Source organism: Tursiops truncatus, chromosome 19 (genome assembly GCF_011762595.2).
Source record: "Tursiops truncatus isolate mTurTru1 chromosome 19, mTurTru1.mat.Y, whole genome shotgun sequence".
NCBI lineage: Eukaryota > Metazoa > Chordata > Mammalia > Artiodactyla > Delphinidae > Tursiops > Tursiops truncatus.
In genome coordinates, this window is record NC_047052.1 from 45,463,288 (window position 1) to 45,483,826 (window position 20,539).

Here is a 20,539-nt window from a genome sequence, read left to right on the forward strand (position 1 = left end):
GTGGTTTTCTTTGTGCTTTATTCACTCGGGAGGGTTGGACTGCGTTAGACTGGTGTCAGGGCTGTTTCCTGAGTCAGTCTGAGCCCAGCCCCTCTACCCAGCTCAGACTTGGCCCCTCAGGCCTGGTTTCAAGGTGCACCCTTCTCCCCACTCCTGCAGGTTGGGGAGCAGAATGGGGTGACGGACTGGAAGGGTTTGGGTGTCAACAGTCCTAAGCCGGAGGGTGTGTGAGGAAGGAGGACACGAGGTCAGGGGTCAGCCCGCCCTCCTGAGCTCCTCTCCCAGCATCTCCTTCGCCTTCTTCAGCTCATCTCTCGTGTGCTCCAGCCGTTCCACGTCATGCTCCTGGGGGGATCAGAAGTGGGGTGCTCAGCACCCACCTTCAAAGGCAGGCCACCTCAGTGGTTGCCCATGAATGTGGGCCAGGTCAGTTCACTTAGTGGCAACCAGCAGTGGTCATCGTGGGCCGCGATGGTCGCCCTGCTGGTTGCTGCAACCCTGGAAGGGTCACGGCAGCTAACGTGGCCAGCGGTGAGGCCTGTGGTGTGTGCCATAGCCAACGGCGGCAGACAGAGGACTAGCAAAGGCGCTCCGCTGGGATGCTGTGACCCATCTGTGAGGTGATGGCCATTTCGGTCACTGCCACCACCTTTGCTTCTCATGACCCAGCAGTGGTGTCCATCTAGAGCCCAGTGAACCAGCCGCGGCAGCTACTTCTCATGGTGGCCAACTTGCTGGTCACAGGCTAGCAATGGTGGCTAACCCAGGCACTTCTGTGTGGTAATGGTGGCCTCTTGGTTACTGCAATGGAAGTACGGAAGCCCTCCTGGTCAAGTGAAGGCCCCGCTTAGATGCTGCTGCCTAGTCCTCGTGTCAGTCCTGGTCTCTACGGCCCGTTTGTGGTGGGTCTTGCTGTTCATGGCCCAACACCGGTGGCTGTTCGGTAGGAAGTCCACTGGCATCTGCTCCACCCCACTCCCCCCTTGCCTCCTCCACTCACCTCCCTGTCCGAAGCCTCTCTCTTCTCCTGCTTGGGCTCAGCTTCTGCCTGGTGGAGGTGGTGGCGGTCCTCGTGCCTCTCTCCACCTGCCTCGGCACCCGGCCACAGGCTGTGGCCCCTGCCCAGCACCTGCACCCCCTTCTCCTCTGCCTCGAACTGGGCCGTCTCCTCATCGCTGGTCTGCTCTGCCACCCGCTTCCACGGGCCCTCAATGGTCTCCACGGGCCCTCTCTCCTTTTCCTCCTCCTTTCTGTGGTCCTCCTGGCACAGCCGGCCGTGGAGCTGCTCGCGGATGGCCTGTTCCCACACTTCGGCCTTGTGGGTCCTTTCTGCTGCCTCCTCTTCCTCGTCCCTCACCTCCTGGCTGGACCTTGTCTTCCCAGCCTCTGGCTTTTTAAAATCCCCAACCAGGAGGCCTTTCTCTTCAGTGGACCCACAGCCGCAGGACTCTGTCTCACACATTTCTAGAGGAAAGAGAGGATGTTCTCTGTGCAGCCAAACAGAAAACAGCCCTAGAGGAGTTCTGGGGCTGCCCGAGGTCCCACAGGGGCACTGCCCAGACCTGGGAGGGGAGAGTCAGGTGCTGGGAGACACTCTCTGCCCCCATCCTGTACCCTTGCAGGGAGCCCCGAGGGTGGGGCTAGGGGCCAGGCTCCTTCAGTCTGGACACACTTGACAATGCTGGGCCAGCCCAGACAATGGCTCTAGGATGAGAAGAGGACACCCCTTCCTCCAGGCAGCCCTGGTGGGGTGGGAGCTCCTAAGAGGAACTGGGGCCTGGGCCCTCCTTACCTTTGTGGAGCAGAGCCATGCAGGGGCCTCGCTTGGCCTGGCCCAGCATCAGCACTTCTGTGACCACCTCTGCCAGACAGCGGGTCAGCTGGGGGTGAAGGGTCAGAGGGGAGGTTGAGGGTAGGGCAGATGGGGGGCATGAGAACAGTGGGAGGGTTGGAGGGGAGACAAAAGATCATGGAGGGGGCTGGGCAGGGGGGACCAGGGCCCCAGGGAGATGAGGCAGGGCAAGAGGGCCGCAGTCCTCACCTCCTCCTTGGAGGGTCGCGGTGCCAGGGGAGCCGCGGTGGCTGTGGAGGAAGGACGGGGGCGCTGGGCTCGTACTCCGGGCGCTGTCCCGGGTGCTGATTCCAGCTCCGAGGTCGTCCCGGTACCCACAAGTCCCCTCCCCCAGCCCCCCTGCCAGGTGCGCCGTCTCCACCTGGAAGCTCAGCCCGTGAAAGCTCTAGTCTGGCCCCGCTGGGTGCGCCATCCCCGCCCCCGGTCACCCGAGTCCCCCGCTCCCCAGGCTGGCCGGGGGGGTCGCCCTGGTCTCAGGCGCTCACCCGCCCCGAGCAGCAGCGCCAGCAGAGGAGGCAGCAGCAGTAGCAAGAGCGGCACGGTGGGCTCGCGGCGCTGCATGGCGGGGCGTCCGGACCAGGGTCCTCGCACCGTGCGGCCGGGGAGGCAGCTCCTTATAACCCGCGCCCCCAGTGGCCCCCACGGGAGGAAGTGACGTCACCACCACCCGCTCCCCGCCAGATGGAGGGCAACAGCTGCGGGGCGGAGACCCGCCTGAGACCCTCAATTATTCATGGGGGCCCACTCCCTGCACCCTCCCCTCCAGCTTCCAGCCCCTGAGCTCCAGCGCGGGGGCGGGGGGGGGGGATTCTCTGCCCAGGTAAACAGGGTCTGATGAGCTTAAGGCCCCACTGGGAGGCGGGACCTGGGTTTGAATCCAGAGGCAGCCACTTACAGACCAACCTTAGGCAACTCCTTCCTTTCCTTGGCCCATTTTCTCCTCTGGAAAGTGGGTCTCATAAATCTACTTCCTCAGAGCTGTATCTGGGCCCCACCTGAGTCCCAGCTCCTCCACTACCAGCTGTGCAGCCCTGGGACAACTGCTTAATCTAAGACCTGTTCCTCACTTGTGAAACAGGGCTGGTGACAACCTACTCCACAGCTTGACGGGGAAGATTAAATCAGTTACTGCACGTTAGCGTGGGCAGTGCTTGGCACTGCGAACTACACAGGTCCGAGCTCCCTCATCCCAGTCATTTTTGTTGAGCGCCCATTACATGCCCAGTCCTCTTCTAGACCCTGGTGCTACAACAATGAATGGGGCTACTGGCAAACTTCCCTGGCCTCTTGGAGCAGACATCTGAGAATGGGGAAAGACAACACTCAAGGAAGGAGGCTGCGGCGCAGCACAGCACAGCGGCACAGATGCTGAGTGCTGGGGTGTTTACTTTGGCCACGCTGGTCAGGGAAGTCCTCTCGGAGGAGGTGACATCTGGGCTAAGGCCTGAGTGACAAAACGCAAGCAATCACACAAGATCTAGGGGAAGAGTAGCCAGGGAGCGGTCTAGCAAGTGCAGAGGCCTGAGCTGGGAATAAGTCTGAGAATGAGAACAGCAAGGCAGGTTGGGGGGTGGCCAGAGCACGACAGGGAAGAGGCTGGTTGAAGAGGAAGGTGGGGGGCGGGTCACGTGGGGCCCCGTGGACCATGGTGACAGCTTGCCCTTTCCCCTGAGATGGAGCCACGGGAGGGCCCTGAGCAGGGAGGGATGTGACCCAACGCAGGTGTCCACAGGGTCCCTCTGGCTTTGTGCGGGGGACAGGGAGCAGGAAGACGGCCGACAGACTGCCGCGACTCTCCAAATGGGAGATACCAGTGGACAGGCCCAGCGAGGGGCCAGGGACGAGAGGGCAGAGGAGGGTTCTGGAAATATTTTGAAGGAGGAGCTGCCGGGGTTTGCTGAAGGATGGGATGTGGATGTGGAGAGGAGAGAACAGTCGAGGATGACTCTCAGGGCTGCGGCCTGAGGAGCTGGGAGAGCAGTTCCAGGTACTGAGACAGGGGCACTTAGGGGAGGAGTGAGTTCTGGCTTCACCGAGTTTGGGCTGCCTCCTGGACCCCACCCGGAGCTGGGGAATGAGGGGGGAGGTTGGACGTGAGGTGCCACTTGTCCCAGAGTCAGGGGAGAGGCCTCGGCATCCTCTCAATTCCCTCAGTGGCCCCCAAGCTACCCTCCACGTGCTCTGGGGACGCTGGACACTTCTGGCTTGGTTCCTGCAGCCACAGACCCCCTGAGGATTCAGCACCTCTGAGCAATAGCCCAGCATCCCTAGCAGGTTGGCCAGGCCACCCCCCTAACTCACAGACCCACAAAGGCCTTTGTTCCACTATTTATTGGGGGACTTTCTCTTAAGCACTGAGGGCGGGAAGAAGGAAGGAGGGATGGAGGCCTTCCCCCATCCCTAGAACCTCCAAGTCCCCTTGGAGGAAACACTGCTTCCCAGCACAGGCTGGGAGCTCCAACGACAACAGGGTCACTGACTGATCCTGAGGAAGTAGGGGCACAGGAGTGGTGGACCCTGGAGTCCAGGGGCCCAGGCGGGGAGCTGACATGAGGAAGGCAAATGTCGGGATGGCTCAGGACAACAGGTCCCAGGGGCCCAGCGACCCCCTAAGCTCCAGGAAACAGCGACAACCCTACTGGCCAACGAGGATGAGTCCTCAGCTCGAGGCAGGCTGGCCCGGGAGCCTGGGCTTCTGGGGCTGGTTGGGGCCGATGTACTGGAGAGGCACGTGGGTGGGGGTCGTGATCCGATCGGTGCTGAGGTAGGGCTGGAGGACAGGGGGCACGAGCACCGAGCCGTCCTGGGGAGAGAGCAGGCCTCAGGCGGCTGCCCTGCCAGCCCTGCAGCCTCCGCCTCCCTGCGTGAGATCCTCCCGCTGCCCCCTCACCTTTTGCTGATTGCTCTCCAGGAGCGCAATGAGGAGGCGGGGGACAGCACAGGCTGTGGCGTTCACCTGCGAGAGGGGCACGCTCAGACCCAGCTGCCGGCCGGCCCAGGGAGGGGCTGAGGTGGTGGGCCCGGGGCGCCGGGGCACTGGGGAGGGTGGGCGAGGGTGTGTGGCTCACCGTGTGGGCGAACTGCAGCTCCCCGGCCTCCGTCTGGACCATGACGTGGAGGCGGCGGCTCTGGAAGTCCGTGCAGTTGGAAGCACTGGTGACCTGGGCATGGGGGTGGGGTGGGCTGAGACGATGGGCCGTCGGCGGCGGTGGGGTCCTCTTTCCCACCCTGTCGCCCCGCCGGGCAGGGGGCTCACCTCGCCAAAGCGGCCTCGGCCCGGCATCCAGGCCTCGATGTCAAACTTGCGGTAGGCGGGCAGGCCCAGCTCCTGGGTGGGCATGTCCAGGACCCTGCAGCCCAGGAGAAAGACATGGCAAGGGCCAGCAGGTGAGAGGTGGTGGAGGAGCGGGGCAGGGGCAAGGGGAGGCGATGGAAGAGGAGGCAGCCAAAAGAGGGAAATGCAAGGGATAAGGTAGAGGACAGCGGCAAAGGGGAAGAGGTGGCCGAGTGGGCTGTTCACCATCGCCGTGCTTCCTTCTGTAACAGGAGCACCCTCAGGTTTTTGTAATGGGTCACCCAGATAAAAGTCCACCCTTCCCAGCTTCTCTTGAAAGCTCCGTGTGACTGACAGGGTGCGAGGAGGTGGGGCTTGTGACGTCCAGTCACCCCCTTAAAGGGAAGGGGTGTGCCCTCGCCCCCTGGAGGGTGAAGAGCCATCTTGGACCACGCAGATGAGGCAGCACCCTAGGGATGGGGAGCAACAGGAGGGAAGGGGCCTGGTCTGGACGCTGGAGTGCCCTGCGCAGCTTATGCGGCCATTACGATCCTATGCGGGATTTATAGACTGATAGGTAGACGGACATCCTATATATAATCGTAACACAGGCAAAAGGGGGCAGAGGGAGAAGAGGTGGTGAGGATTTTCAAGATGGGGGAGCACCTAGCCAGCCCTTCCCTCCCTCCTCCCTCACCCCCATCCTCTGCCACCCACCTCAGCCCCCGGCCCCTCCCCGCACCGGAAGTGCAAGCCCAGCTCTGTCAAGATCTCCATCTGAAGGGACAGGAACTCCTCCAGCAGCTGCGAGCTCTGCTCCAGCCCAGGGCCTGTCACCCCAAACATCTCCACCTGGGGCAGGGCGGGGGGCACAGGAGTCAGGAGGCGCTAGGCTGTAGGGCTCGACGGGCTGGGGCGCTGGGCTGTTGCCAGTCCTAGCTATGCCAACCTTGGTGAAGTGGTGCACTCGATACAGCCCCCACGGCTCCTTCCCCGTGTCTGTTTCCGCCCGGTAGCAGGTACTGGAACAAACCATCCTGGGGGGAGCAGGGTAGGTGGGGTCAGGGAGAGGAGAGGGAATGTCACTGGTGGGGACAAGGTCTAAAGGAACTGGGCATCACCTGATTGGCAGATCCCTGAAGGCCACAGAGTGGTCCATGAAGTAGCCTGGGAGGAGAGGAGGACAGAATGGGTCAGCCAAGGCCACCATCCATCCAGCCATAGGAAACCTTTGTGAGAATTAGAAAAGGCGTCCCCTCTAGCAGACGCAACCTCAAGTCAGGACATGTGGCTGGATCCTCACCGTACCACTGTGCAGTAAACAACCTACACAACTGTACACGTAGGCCCTGGGGTCGCTGAGATATCCTGGGCGTGCAGCCATCACCCGCCAGGAGGCTCCTGGCTGTCCCCTTTCGATCCCCTCCTGCTCTGAGGACACTGGAGGTGTCCTCACCCCACTCTTGCGCCCAGGTAGGAACTCACCTGCAAGTCCCACCTCTGCTGTCCCGGCCAGGTTGAGGTCTTCAAAGCGGGAGGGGTCGATGTTGTAAATTTGGGATGGTTTGGCATTTGGTGTCATCCCACAGCCTTCCTGGGGAGGAGGCCAGGCCACAGAGGTCAGGAGTCAGGTAACCTGGGTGGCCCCCATTCTGCAGTCACAACCCCTGCTCCTCCCCTGAAAGCATCTGGAATCACCCTGAGCTCCCTGTTATGGCTTGACCCCCTCAACGCAGCCCCAGGGCAGGTTCCTCGGGGGAGACAGGCTGGTCTCTCCACCTGGAACCCTCAGAATGGGGCCTGACACACGGCTGGGCATGGGGAACAGAGTCCTCACTCACAAACACAGCTCCTCGGAGAAGGTCTGGCACCGTCATGGGGGTGAAGCCCTGTGAGGGGGGACGGGAGGGGTGAGGAGCACAGCCAGGACCCCCACCAGACCCCAAGCTCAGGCCTGAAGAAAGGACGCTGCAGGGTGGGCCAATGGCTCCCCCGTGTCACTCCAAAGTCCATTTCACTTCAGAGGAAATCGAGGCAGGCCTGAGCAGTGGGCTTGGAGCTGGACCCGGGGTCCTGGGCCCCTGTCACTGGGGCCCCCTCTGCTGGTGCTTCCTGGTTTCCTCACTTGGATATACCACTTAGATCTGACCATGTCCCTCCCCTGCTGAAAGCCTTCTGTGGCTCCCCAGTGCCCTCAGGAAATGTCTGAGTCCCTCACCATGGCCAACATCCCCAGCATTCATCCCTTGCCGACCCCTCCAGTTTCAACGGATGCTGTATTTCCCCAACACTCCCTGTACACTGCAAGTAGGCAGTGAGGGGCAGTGGTTACAGGTGCGGCTTCACACGCTAGCTGGGAGACGCTGGCTAGTTACTCCCTCCTCCATCTTTAAAGGGAATAATAATAGCACTCACCTCGTAAAGTTGCCCTAAGAATTAAATATGTCAATAATACATGTAAAGCTCTGAAAACAGTGACTGGAGCAGAGGTCACCCCCTCCTCTCCACCCTGAGCCTTCAGAGCTCAGCTTCAATGCCACCCCCTCCAGGCAACCCTCCCATCCAGGCCCATACCCGGTGGATGAGCTTGTTGAGTGTGAAGTTGACCAGGCCGTGCTGCAGGAGGGCCCCAGCCCCACGCAGGTAATAGGAGCGGTGGCCAGACACGTGGGACAGACGCCTGGGAGACAGATGGGCAGACAGGCGGGAGCACGTGGGCCAGGGCTGGTGGGGGAAGAGGGGGACTCAAGCACCCCGGGGCAGAGGCCCAGCTGCCAGGCGGGGGGCCAGGCATCAAACATTCATGCCGGGCAAGGCCCTGGCAGTTCCACATCCCATGCTGAGCCCAATGAGGCAGAGCCGGCAGCCAGCTGTTGGGTTGGGAGGGCTGGGCGATGGGGGCTGGGAGGGGGGCTCACTTCTGACGGATGATGTCGAGTTTCTCAGCTATTTCCAGGTGGCCCCGGGGTTGGAAGGAGAAAGCTATATACGGATGAAAAGCAATGGGGTAAGAGGGGGAGGAGAGACAGGGACAGAGAGAAAGAGGATTAGAGAGAGAGCGGAAGGAGAGGAGGACAGAGGGAGGGAGAGAAAAGGAGAGGAAAAGAGAGGGGGGAGGAAAAAAAGACAAATACATGTGTGCGTGTACACACACACACGTGTACCCGCACACACACACATATGAGACAGGGTGAGAAATGAGAAAGCCCTGGGGCTCTACAGGCTCCAGCCATGGTCCCAGACCCCAGGAGCCCCCGCCCCCAGCCTGGGGTCCCCTGGCCTGGGCTGTGGTCCACCTGGCTTGTCTCCAACCACATGGAGCACTCGGGCCTGGCTTTCGTCCCCGACGGGCTGCAGGGAAACAGTGGGTGTCACTGGGACGGTGGCACTAGGTGGACCCCTGGCCTCCCCCGCTGCCCAGCGCGACGCTCACCACGTCTGGGTGGGTCTGGTTGGGCAGCCTCAGCGCCCGCAGGTAGAACTGCTCCTCGAGTTGGGCCTCCTTGGGGTACAGGAGCATGAGTTGCTTCCGGATCTCCCGGCCACGTGCCCGCAGACTCTGATACTGGGGGTCCTGGGAGTGGGGCAGGCAGGGTCAGCCCAGGAGCGGGTGGGGTCCCTCAACCAGTTTGACCTTGATCCCAGCTAGCACAACCTCTGTGGTGGATGTCTGCTGCTGCCTGTTTTCACTCAACATCTTGTATTTCCTTCCAGGAACCTCCCCTCACCACCACAGGGACATGGCTCTGGCCTGGTCTACTAGAACATTCCATTGCTTTGACCATAGTGATTGGCTTAAAGACAGGCACATGACCCAAGACGAACTCATGAGAGTCAGCCCCAGGGCTGTGTCTGGAGCTGTCAGGAAAATGGTCCTCTCTGCACCAGACCCTGCCTCCCCTTGCCCCAAGGGGAGAAAGCTGGTCTGGGAATAAGAAGGAAGCAGAAGCAAATATGGGCCAGGACCTGGATCCAGCTGTACCTGAAGCCAATCTTTTTAGTTTCATGAATCAATAGAGCCTCTTGATGTTATTTTCCTTACTCCTATTTGAGTTATGTTTTCTATTACATACAATGGAGACTTCCTGGCTGATAATGGGATCTTTGCTGCCCACCCCTCACCAGGGACAGGATATCAACTCCCTGTAGTACCTGCTGCACTTGATTGTGGTCCTGGTTTACCTGTAGAAAAGAGAAGGAGGCGGTGATCAGGTTGATGAAGTTGGGGATGGAGAGGAGGGGTGAAAGGTCAGGGCCAGGGGATCTGAATTCCTTGCTCTGCCGGTGCCTGGCTGGACCCTCCTCCACTCTGTGCCTCAGTTTCTCTGTCAGTAAAGCTGGGAGGAGGCAAGGTAACATAATAGTAATCATGCCTGCAGCTCCATTTATTGAGTGCTGCCTCATGCCTGGCCAGGTGCAGAGGACTCTCATATGATCCTATTTCTTCATAACCCACTCCATGAGTTTCGCGCGTCAATGTGATGCCCGTTTTGTAGATGAGAAAACTGAGGCTCGGAGCGGTAAGGTCTGTGAGCATGCATTTGGAGGCCTGAGACCAAGGGTCTGTGATACTCTGAACCTTCTGTGGTCCTGAGCACCAGAGGGAATCAGGCAGATCTGGGTCTGAATGTTGGGTGCCTACCAGCTGTGCGCCCTTAGGCAAATCTCTTCCCTTCGCTGAGCCTTGGTATCCTGGTCTGTGAAATGGGCTAACAGGAGCTCCTTAGTAGGGCTGTTGCCTGGCTTCCTGAGAAGATGAGCTAGTGCTCACTGAACATGAACTGTGATCAATCTTGTTGTTTTCACTGGCTGCTCACCTGTGATGCATGTAGCCCAGGGCCTGGCAAGACACAGCAGGTCACTGGGAGATGTAGTTAGGGTTGGGAGAGTGGTGAAAAGCTGCCCAAATGCCTGGGTGCCAATCCCACCTCTCCTGCTTCCTAGCTGTGAGACAGGCACATTTGAACCTCTTGAGGTCTCGGTTTCCTCAGCTGTAGAACCGGGTTTGTATTGTTCCTGACTCACAGAGCTGTGACGATTGAGAGTAAGGAAAGCACCTAGGACAGCGCCTGGCAGGCAGCGATGGCTATGGACACGTCTGCTATTATTACAATGACTGCTTTTCAGCCCTCTGTGGCAGACGCTGTTGGCTGTCTAACCCAAGACCATTTGCCCTCCTTCCTCCTTCTAGCCAGAGATCCCTGACTCAGTTCACCCTCCCCTGGGTAGCCTGCAGTTCAGGGAACGTGGGCCCAGCCAAGGTTGCCTCTTGTCATTGACTGGTGTGGCTGTGGGGTGTCTGGGCCCGTGAGACATGAGGGGACTCTGCTGGATGCTTCAGGAAAGGTCTCCCTGCTCTTGGAAAAGGCACTCAAGCCAGAGAAGTCCTGTTTTCTGCCTCTGGCAGAGACATGCCAGGAGACGCTGTACTACGGCAGGCACCCTGGGACCCTGAGGGGGCAACTGAGGTCAAATCAACATGGTGAGGTTGCAGGTGGAGAGAGAGGGAAGGAACCTGGCTTAGGGATGCTGGGGGGAGCTGCTAATTCATCAGTCCCAGGGATGCCTGGCCCTGGGTGGCTTGTTGCGTGACATAATGAATGTCCACCTCCTTCACGTTCCATAAATTGGGTTTCCTGTTACCTGCAGCCAGAGGCATCCTCCTGCCACCCCACCCCACCCACCCAGGACCCCCGCGCTCACCAGCAGGGCCTGCACTGCCTCAGCCACGGCCCCTTTCTCCTCCTCCAGGCTCCGGATCTGCTCCCGCTGCTGCCTCAGCTCCTGCCATGTTGAGATCTGGGGGTGGACACAGGAGGGAAAGATGTGAAGCGGCCACTGTCCCCTGCCCCTTCTGGCTGGAGCCTCGTCCCCTCGGCCCCCTGGACCAGCAGTGGGGTGAGGTAGAGACCACTCACTGTCCCCCAGTAGCCATTCTCCCCTCCTTCCCTTCAGTACTTGAACCCTCTGATGTTTAGCCGGGCACACAGCTGCCCAGAATTAAGACACACTCCCAGCCTCCCGGGCAGCTACATGTGTCTGTGGGCCCAAGACTGACCAAGGGACATGAGCTGAAGTGGTAGGTGTCACTCTTGAGTTGCCTCCTTAAAGATAAGCCCCCATTCTGGACTTTCTCACTCCCTTTGGACTGGACGACGGACCCTGAGGAGAGGTGAACAGGACAACCCCCTAAGGGATGCAGAGCAAGAAGACGAAAGGACCTGGACGCTGGGGGACGTGGAGCTGAGCCGCACTTACCTCTTGACTCTCATGTGAGAGCAAAACAGCCTCTGTCCTATGGGGCGGCCACGGCAGCTACACCTGCACTCACCAACCCAGGGGGGTCAGGAGGGTCAGGAGGGGCGGGAGAGACGCAGCCCCCTCCAGCCCTCACTCTTTGGGCACACCTACTGCTGTGGAGTCCCTCTGTGAGCCCAGATCCCCGAGCAAAGCCCTCTGTCCTCTCTGGCTGCAGTTTTCCCTTCGACAAAATGGTGCAAGCAACACTGTCCTACCTCCCTGGAAGGGGGAGGGGAAGCCAGAGGGGAGAGAGGGAGATCACAGGATGGTTTGTTACCCACTTGGTGGCTCCCCCTGGATGTCTCCTGGACACCTCCCAGCTCACCGTGTGCAAGAGTGACTCTGGGAAAAGTATCTCCCCCACATCTGCTCCTCCTCAGGGACAGCCCCACTAACGCCCACCCTCCACCCCAGCCCCGCAGCCAGGTACCACGTCCTGACCTTTCTGTCCTTCCTCATCTCCCCACTCCTGCCCCACCCCAGATCCCGTCATCACCCCCCAGAAGCCCTGTGCCAGCCTCCTGGCCCTCAGGCTCACCTTCTCCAGTCCAGCCAGAGTTCTTATACAATCCTCTCCTGCCTGAGAGCACCCCTGGCCCCCAGCGCCCCCAGGAACAAACTGCATGCCCTGCTACTGCCTGACAAGCCACACGCCATATTCCTCTCCATACTGATGCCCTAAGGAAGTGCTTTTCAAGCTTTGGAATGCGATCCGTTTGTGGGTTATAAATGTAACTTAGGGTCTCTAAACCAGCACTTTAGTAAACTGAGGTAAAATATACATAAAACTTACCTTTTTATTTTTTCTTTTTCCCAACAAAAGGTTCACATGTTTATTACTGAGCTACACAGTGAGCAGTGGTGAGGAAAGATCAAGAAAAGAGGAGAGAGCATCAAACACAGGCAGTTGTTCCAGACACTAGTGATGTTCTGACAATGTGCGCCACTTCATATGTGAGGCTCCTTACAGACCCAGCTTGGTTCTTCTCCAATGTCTTCTCTTAGAGTTGTACCTGATTTTATTACCAGTTTTCATTCGAATCCATTGGGGAATGGGACGATTCTACTTTTGTTTCTTGGCCACGAATCGCTTGATCCTGAAAGTCTTGTGAGAAGACATGGCGAGGAGTAAATCCAACCGCCAAAATTTACCATTTTAATAATTAAAAAAGCATTTTAAAAATTTATTTATTTTTGGCTGCATTGGGTCTTCATTGTTGCATGTGGGCTTGCTCTAGTTGTGGTGAGCGGGGGCTACTCTTCGTTGCAGTGCAAGGGCTTCTCATTGCGATGGCTCCTCTTGTTGTGGAGCACGGCCTCCACACAGTGCATGGGCTTCAGTAGTTGTGGCACGTGGGCTCAGTAGTTGTGGCGCATGGTCTTAGTTGCTCCGTGGCGTGTGGGATCTTCCTGGACCAGGGCTGGAACGCATGTCCCCTGCACTGGCAGGTGGATTCTTAACCACTGTGCCATCAGGGAAGTCCTTTAACCATTTTTTAAGTGTACAGTTCGGGGAGGAGGGATAAATTGGGAGATTGGGACTGACCTATACACACTATATAAAATAGATAACTAATAAGGACCTAATGTATAGCACAGGGAACTCCACTCAATATTCTGTAATGACCTATATGGAAAAAAACCAAAAAAGAGTGGATATATGTATATGTATAACTGATTCACTTTGCTGTATAGCAAAAACTAACACAATATCGTAAAGCAACTACTCCAATAAAAAATTTTTTTTAAGTGTACAGTTCAGTGGCATTAAGTACATTCACATTGTCGTGCTATCATCATAACTACCCATCTCTGGAACTTCTTTACATTCCCAAACTGAAACTCTGTACCCATTAAACTTTCTCCCCTCCTGCCCCTGACAACCACCATTCTACATTCTGTCTCTGTGAATTTGCTCCAGGTGCCTCACACAACTGGAATCACACAGTATTTGCCCTTTTGTGACTGGCAAATTTCACTCAGCATAACGTCTTTAAAGTGCATCCACGTTGTAGCATGTGTCAGAATGTCCTTCCTTTTTAAGGCTGAATGTTATTCCATTGTATGTATTTACCACATTTTGTTTATCCATTTATCCATCAGTGGACCCTTGGGTTGCTTCCACCTTTTGGCCACTGTGACTAACGCAGCTATAAACATGGGCATACAAATATCTGAGTCCCTTCTTTCAGTTCTTTTTGGGTATATATCCAGAAGTGGAATTGCTGGAATACATGGTAATTCTATGTTTAATTTTTTGAGGAACTGCCATATATTTTTTGTTTTTCTTTTTTGAAAAATTAATTAATTTTTAATTATTTTTGGCTGCGTCAGGTCTTCCTTGCTGTGCACAGGCTTCCTCTAAGTTGTGGCGAGCGGGGGCTACTCCTCCTTGCAGTGTGCGGGCTTCTCATTGCGGTGGCTCCCCTTGTTGCGGTGCTTGGGCTCTAGGCACGCGGGCTTCAGTAGTTGTGGCACACGGGCTCAGTAGTTGTGGCTCGCTGGCTCTAGAGCACAGGCTCAGTAGTTGTGGCGCATGGGATTCGTTGTTCCGCGGCATGTGGGATCTTCCCGGACCGGGGCTTGTACCTGTGTCCCCTGCGTTGGCAGGCGGATTCTGAACCACTGCGCCACCAGGGAAGTTCCTAGGTTTTCTTTTTTAATTAACTTCTCTGAGCCTTAACTTCCCCTCTGATAAAATAGGGGAAATAATGGTACCCACGTCATAAAGTTGTGAAATTTAAATGAGACTCATCTGTGTAAAGCACTTAAAATAGGATGGTAGGGGGGCCCAAGAGAGGGCTGGGAGGATTTGGGGTCCCCATCATCCTCAGCACCCCAGCAGGGTCTAGAAGTATGGTGACCCTGGTTCTAGTTCCCCAGCATGCAGTACTATATAAGTGCTACCTTTATTATTATTAATAATAATATTCACTGCCTTATTCTCAACATCTGGAACACAACAGGGGTGCTCCCTACATATCTGTTCAAAAGCACATTCATTCATTAAATAACACTATTTAACTGGCTACTACCTGTGGGGTAGGTGCACAACTCTACCTCTCATTCTCCAAAGGCAAGAGGCAACCCCCGCCCCTACCGCTGATTCACACCCCCCCGCCGCTGATTCACATCCCTGTCCCCCATTTTCCTTCGTGGCCTTAGGATAAGCCTGGCATGAGGTCTAAGCACAGAGGACGCTGGCAGACAGTAAGTTCCTAACGCAGAGTGGGTACCCAGCACGCTTTATGGGGCAAGCGCATCATGGGTATCTAGACAGTAGGGCCTTAGCACTCTGGCTAACTGGCACGTAGTTAGGTGCCAAGTACAACACGTTGGCTAAACTTGGGAAGGAACTAAAATTCCTGCGATAAGACCGGCCCCTGCTGGAGAGTTTCTTGCTAGCCCATTTCGTCCGTAAAACGAACAGACAATAGACAAAGCGGCCCGGCCTCGCAACCACCGGCCGGCGCAAGCGCACTCACGATCGCGGGCAGATCCTCCGACCGCAGCTCCCCCTTGCGGAGCTCCAGGGCGCGCGCGGCCTCTTCCGGGTATGCGCACAGCGGCTCCATGTCCAGCTGAGGGAGCGCGCTGTAGCCCTCACGCGCGTGCTCGTACAGGAGGTTCCGGTCTCGTCTCTCCGTAGCGAAACTTCTCCTTGGGCTCTGGTTGCAAACGCAGCCTCCCCGGAGCCGCAAGCCCCGAGCAGCCACCAGAGGCCACAAGCGCCGCATTATGGACGCAGCCATCTTGGAAGGGGGACAAAGAGACACGCACTCTTCGTCCCGCCCACTACGCGTTTAGACTAATTGCAAAGCAGCTATTCTTGGGACTAGCCAATCAGAACCTGGAAGGGGTGAGCCCTCTCCCATGCCTGAAGAAAAAAGATCAGCGAGAACAGTTGACCGAGATTGACACTGTCGTTGCCCAATCGTCGTCTGTTCCCCGCCCCTTCAGTGTACGGGAGAGGCAGAACCAGCCAATCCCTGCCGGGATAATCCCTAGACCGTGCCAGAGGCAGCGTTCGGCGTGTCTGTGGACCCGGCTAGGGTCGGTAAGGTCGGCAGACTTCTCGGGTCCTCCAAACTTCCCGGGCCTCCTCTCAGTTTCTAGTTTCCTTCTGTTTGTGAGCGGGGGCGGTTGGGAGAGCCTATTCAGAGCAAGACTAAATTTACGGAGGGATTTTCTGTTAGCAGCGTTAGGGGTTGTGGTTTTACAATGAGAGGAAATTCCTTAGATTTAACCGGAAGGCTCTGAGAGTGGGATGGGGAGAATTTGGACCCTCCCCCGACTACGGCCACTTTCCCTTCCTCCTGCTTAATGAGTCTCTTATCCCCTAACACAGGGACGCTGCAGGCGGCGGGATGTCCTGGTCCGGCCTTCTCCGTGGCCTCCGCACGTCCCTAAATCATGGTAAATGGGGGGCTTGGGCTGCAGAGACGAGGCTGCGTGAGGGTTATTTCCCCTGGGACTTGTGTCCCTCTGCCTTAGCCCCGAGTTTCGGCGGAGCAGGGGTTGCAAGGGCAAGAGGTAGGAAGTAGCATTTAGGCGTCTGGTGGGTATCAGGAGTTCGGATCAATTATTTTTTTCACCAAATGATATTAAATACTTCCCATGGGTGAGACATCCAAGCAAGACTTTGAAGTCATTCATTCAACTGACGTTTTCTTTTCCTTTTTTTTTTTTGGCCGAGCCACACGGCTTGTGGGATCTTAGTTCCCTGATCAGGGATCAAACCCGCGCCCCTTGCACCCTTGCAGTGGAAGCGTGGAGTCTCAACCACTGGACCGCCAGGGAAGTCCCCAACTGATGTTTTTCAAGAGCCTACTACATGCCAGGCACTGAGAGGGACACTTTATTTATGAACCTAGTTCTTCCACAAACATCAAATGATCCTCCTGGGCCGTGCCCTTATGAGAAATATTCCACTCAGTCACTCTGCAGACCTTTATTCACCAAGGGTCACAGGACTGGACAAGACAGATCTGTGCCCTGCTTGGGGAATCTGGGCTGGCTTGACATGCATATTTCATGGAAGCCTCTCACACACGGTGCTCAGGAGGGAGACCTGACTGTGGTGCCCACCATACAGATGAGGACACTGAGGCACTGAGAGGTGAACAGTCTTGGTCAAGGGCAGACCCGTCGGAAGAGACTTCTAGGAATGTCTCGTCCTGAGGATTGTGCTGTAACTTGAGGCATAAGGACACATGGAAATGGACTGTAGGGCCAGGACCTGCCCTGAATCTGGAGGGGAGTGTGACATTTGGGTGTGAGAGGGCATTCGTGCTAGTGACACAGAGAGAGGATGCACCTCACAGCTCTGGCCTGGGAGCTCCAAGAGGACATGGCCCAGGGTTGTCTCAGTCACCACTGCGTCTCCATTATTGATTGGGGCCAAGACACAGTAGGTGCTCAATGAATGTTTGTTGAAGAGAATCCAGTTGTTTGAGTCTTTTTATGTCCTATTTCCTGTCTATGAGCACATCCTGTCATCTACCTTAGAACCATATTCCTGCCCTTTTCCCCCACCTGCCTTTCCTCTCACTGCACTGCAGCCACACTGCCCTCCTTTCTGTTGATGTGTTCGTGGACACAGGCTGAGGCTGGAGCAGGGATAACGAGGGGGCAAGTGAGGAGATGAGGTCAGAGAAATAGCTCGCAGACCATGTGGGGCCTCGTGGGCCCCCGGGGGGGAATTCGGCTCTTACCCTCACTGAGATGGAGCCACAAGAGGGCTCTGAGCAGGGGAGGGATGTGATCTGACCCAGGTGTCCATGGGGTCCCTGTGGCTTCGAGTGGGGAGCAGACAGTAGGAGTCGGGAGACCTGGGAGGAGGAGGAAGGAGGACAGGAGAGTCCAGTGGGAGACGGGGGTGGACAGGACCAGGGTGGATGCCATGGGGGAGGGAGAAAAGGGATTCTGATCAGTTGTGAAGGTTCAGTTGATGGGATCTGCTCACCGGGATAGGAGAGGGTGCGACGGGAGGAGGAGGAGTGACACCTCCCAGGGATACCCCTTGGGGTCGCTGTGGAGCAGCATAAATTAACGTAGGTACGATGCATAGAACAGTACAGGACACAGTGGGAGCCTGTTTGCGTTTACTGTTGTTTAAACAGCATTAAAATTAATGTCTTCTTTGCAGAATAAAATGAGTTAATTCATAGAAAATGCTTAAAATAGGACCTGACACGTGGTGGTTACTCCATAAATGTTATATTACTCTCAGCCGTGAGTACCCCTAGCCGTAAACAAATGCACCCTGGCGAAGTGCTTGGAACGGTGCCGAGAACACCAGAGCGGAGTGGCTGATGCTATCATCTGTTCGCTGGGATAATAACCGCGGCCCTCCCGGTTGTGTCTCTCCAGGCCTAGCCCTGGCCCCGCGGCCTTGGGCCCCGCGTCCCATGGCCACCCTGAACCAGATGCACCGGCGGGGTCCTCCAAAGCATCCGCCTACGAAAGTGGGCCCCACGGAGGGCCGGCCACAGCTGAAGGGCGTGGTCCTGCGCACGTTCATCCGCAAGCCCAAGAAGCCCAACTCGGCCAACCGCAAATGCTGCCGCGTGCGGCTCAGCACCGGTCGGGAGGCCGTCTGCTTCATCCCCGGAGAAGGCCACAACCTGCAGGAGCACCACATCGTGCTCGTGCAGGGCGGCCGCACACAGGACCTGCCCGGCGTCAAGCTCACCATCGTGCGGGGCAAGTACGACTGTGGCCACGTGCAGAAGAAGAAGTGACTCCCTCCCCACCTCCCCCGGGACACGGCGGGTGGGTGATCACCGCAGAACAAAACCTTCCCCTCGGGGCCCCTGCAGTGTCCTTGGGAAGCTAGTACAACTCTAGAAGTAGCTGGTCATGGTTCAAAGCCTGGCCGCCTCTTCCATCAGGACCACCCTTAACCCATAGTGGTCCTGGGTGTGAGTCAGAAAAAAGGCGCCCCTCTCCCAACACTCTTGGTTTCCATGTTGGCGCCAGGGACCTCTTCTGCTGGGACGAGACACTGTAGTGCCATCTACTGGGAAGGGGTTGCAATAAACACAGAGACACGCCCCCCCCACCCCCTTGTGGTATTTGCATGGTATTTGCCCTCTGTGTGGTCTTGGGCACCGACATCCCCTCTGGCCTCAGTTTCCTCCTGCAGAAAAAAATAGCTCCACTTGCAGTATCGCCTTTGTTGGGTTTGGTGAAGATTAACCTGGGTGCTTTATGTGTATAACACATGCAGTGGCCACTCTGTTTTAAACTTTGGAGTTAGTGGGCAGCACTGAGGCCCAGTTCCCCTTCCTGCAGGCTGAGGGCCTGGGCACGAAAGCCCTGCTGTCAAGCTTCCTCATCTGAAAAGTGGCAGTAATTGTAATGTTGGCCACGAAGGGGTGTTGCAAGGATTAATGGTGTGTGCTGCTCTTCTGTCATTCTCAGACACACACACCTGGGTTCACATCCTGCCTCCACCTCTTCCTTGTTCTGTGACTCTGGGTATATTTGCTTCCCCCTCTGGCTTCAGTTTCCTCCCTTGGAAAATGGCACTGAGAGTGGTGCTGCCCTCACGTGATCATGTGCTTGGCCATGTTAGGTTTGAAAATTTGGGAGCTGAGCTTGTATCCTCAGGCTTTGGAACCCAATGTCTGGTATAAGTCCGGCTTCCCCTGTTTCCTGGCCAGGTGACGCTGGGCAGGCCTTTTAAACTCTGAGCCCGTTTCTGTCTGGACTAAATGGCAGTGATGACAGTGCCTCCGTGAGAGCTGCTGGGAGAACAGCTGAGATCGGGCACAGGAGCTGTTGGGTGAGCCCTTGTAGCCCGTCTCTGGGTTCTCAAAGCCCACCTCTGTTTCTTGCATGGCACTTAGCACACCTGAAGTTCTCACGATTGGAAACATCCCACAAGGCCTTTTAGGATCGGAGCTAGGGGCAGAAAAGTGCATCAGTTACAGACAAAAATCCCCCATCACGTCATGCTTAGCACCGAGTTTATTGAGCGAGCTTGTTGGCTGCGCTCAGTTGGGGAAAGGAGAGCTTTCCTTCACAGCATGCCTTGCTCCTGGGGTCCATCTCCAAGCGGGCTCAAGTGTGGAGAAAAGGAGGCTGTCGCCTGACAGGAGGCGAGCTGCCCCCGAGGCAGGGGCAGGAGGTAGGGGTGGAGGATACAGTTTGGGGGTCAGCACAGAACTGGCCTCAGAAATTCTGAAAGAAATGGCACCTGGCCCAGAGGGGAGGTGCTGATGGGCATGGTGCTGGAGGTGGTTGCACGGGCCCGCTGCCAAATCCCAGAGACTCCCCAAAACAACAGGAAGAGTTCACTTTGAGGCTGCTGCTGGTCCCCTCAAGGACCTCTGCTCCCTGTCAGCAATCACCTTGCCCCCAAAGCATGCTGAGAAGAGTCCTTGTCCACGACTGCCCGCAGCTTTCCTCTGTCTGAAATCCTGGTTTGGCCTTTGTTTTCTGACTCAGTCTGTCAACTGATATCCACACATGTGAGAAAAAAATTTGCAAGTAACGTACAGGTCTCTGAGTTACTCTCTGACACTCCCCCTGGGAAGCTGGGGAAGCAAGTGACCAGCCTGGTTGGATCCCTGGTTTCTCGAATAGCATGGGGGCCACCACACTGAAGCAGCAGCAAGTGGGGTTCACTGGAAACATTCCGGGAACAGGCTACACGGGACCCCCACTGTCCTCGGGCATCCTCCGGCTCGTGGCTGCAGAGCCGACCTTGATTGACGATGGTGTCTGGCAGATGGCAGTCTGTCCCGGAAGGCTGGATCAGGCTGGTTAGCTAGGACAGGCGGATCCTGACCCTCACGCTGGAGTGGGTCACGAGGGCACCATAGTGCCCCACCCAGGAACGCGTGTCTCTTCCATACTGCTCAAAAGACACATAGCGGATGCCCTTGCCAAAGTTGGTAAAGACGTGGGAGACCTGTGCAGGGAAGGAGAGTGAGGGAGTGAGGCTCCATGGACTCCTCTTCCTCCGCAACCTCAACAGATGTTCCCCAACACCAAGTAGGTACCTGGCCCTGCTCCAGGCGCTGGGGATATAGCCGTGAAGAAAGCAGCCAAAAGATCGTATCCTGGCGAAGCTGAGTCTAGACTGTGACGCTGAAGACAGATGG

General features: G+C 56.9%; 4 protein-coding genes and 1 pseudogene across 18 annotated transcripts in view; 1 reads left to right on the forward strand and 4 right to left on the reverse strand.

Moving 5' to 3' along the window:
• Nucleotide 1: 1 nt before the first annotated feature.
• Nucleotides 2-2,471, reverse strand: CCER2 (coiled-coil glutamate rich protein 2). The gene is made up of 5 exons (XM_033846096.2): nt 2,338-2,471; nt 2,042-2,082; nt 1,793-1,880; nt 1,001-1,464; nt 2-345 (listed from the first exon to the last, which is right to left on the reverse strand). Exons 1-5 carry the CDS (start codon nt 2,411-2,413, stop codon nt 256-258), a joined length of 759 nt encoding a protein of 252 aa, XP_033701987.1. The 5' UTR covers nt 2,414-2,471; the 3' UTR covers nt 2-255.
• On the reverse strand, nt 1,793-15,244 carry SARS2 (seryl-tRNA synthetase 2, mitochondrial). 4 transcript variants are annotated; one of them, XR_012327970.1, is made up of 19 exons: nt 14,912-15,244; nt 10,830-10,925; nt 9,279-9,308; nt 8,560-8,700; nt 8,423-8,477; nt 8,045-8,108; nt 7,701-7,806; nt 6,968-7,015; nt 6,612-6,720; nt 6,248-6,293; nt 6,076-6,163; nt 5,869-5,978; nt 5,109-5,202; nt 4,921-5,013; nt 4,743-4,808; nt 4,492-4,655; nt 3,241-3,296; nt 2,042-2,082; nt 1,793-1,880 (listed from the first exon to the last, which is right to left on the reverse strand). XR_012327970.1 is itself a non-coding variant. In XM_033846081.2 (17 exons), exons 1-16 carry the CDS (start codon nt 15,176-15,178, stop codon nt 4,512-4,514), a joined length of 1,557 nt encoding a protein of 518 aa, XP_033701972.1. In that variant the 5' UTR covers nt 15,179-15,244; the 3' UTR covers nt 3,157-3,296; nt 4,492-4,511. The 4 variants fall into 4 exon arrangements, 2 of the variants coding, with proteins under 2 accessions (XP_033701972.1, XP_033701971.1); XR_004523507.2 differs by lacking the exon at nt 3,241-3,296; XM_033846081.2 differs by lacking the exons at nt 1,793-1,880; nt 2,042-2,082 and having other exon boundaries at nt 3,157-3,296.
• LOC117309234 (large ribosomal subunit protein eL39-like) lies at nt 10,932-14,902 on the reverse strand (annotated as a pseudogene).
• MRPS12 (mitochondrial ribosomal protein S12) lies at nt 15,177-18,489 on the forward strand. 3 transcript variants are annotated; one of them, XM_033846099.2, is made up of 3 exons: nt 15,177-15,488; nt 15,775-15,842; nt 17,799-18,489. In XM_033846099.2, exons 2-3 carry the CDS (start codon nt 15,794-15,796, stop codon nt 18,167-18,169), a joined length of 420 nt encoding a protein of 139 aa, XP_033701990.1. In that variant the 5' UTR covers nt 15,177-15,488; nt 15,775-15,793; the 3' UTR covers nt 18,170-18,489. The 3 variants fall into 3 exon arrangements, with proteins under 3 accessions (XP_033701990.1, XP_033701988.1, XP_033701989.1); XM_033846097.2 differs by having other exon boundaries at nt 15,177-15,483; XM_033846098.2 differs by having other exon boundaries at nt 15,177-15,479.
• LOC117309231 (F-box only protein 17) overlaps nt 17,516-20,539 on the reverse strand; it is a 29,242-nt gene continuing 26,218 nt past the window's right edge. For 8 of the 10 annotated variants that reach the window (XM_073795838.1, XM_033846086.2, XM_033846083.2 and 5 more), the window contains one exon: nt 17,516-20,346. In XM_073795838.1, the coding sequence (XP_073651939.1) occupies nt 20,203-20,346 (144 nt within the window). In that variant the 3' untranslated portion in view covers nt 17,516-20,202. Of the gene's footprint in view, nt 20,347-20,437; nt 20,526-20,539 lie in introns of all 10 variants that reach the window. The other 2 variants (XM_073795839.1, XM_033846089.2) reach the window with 2 other exon arrangements.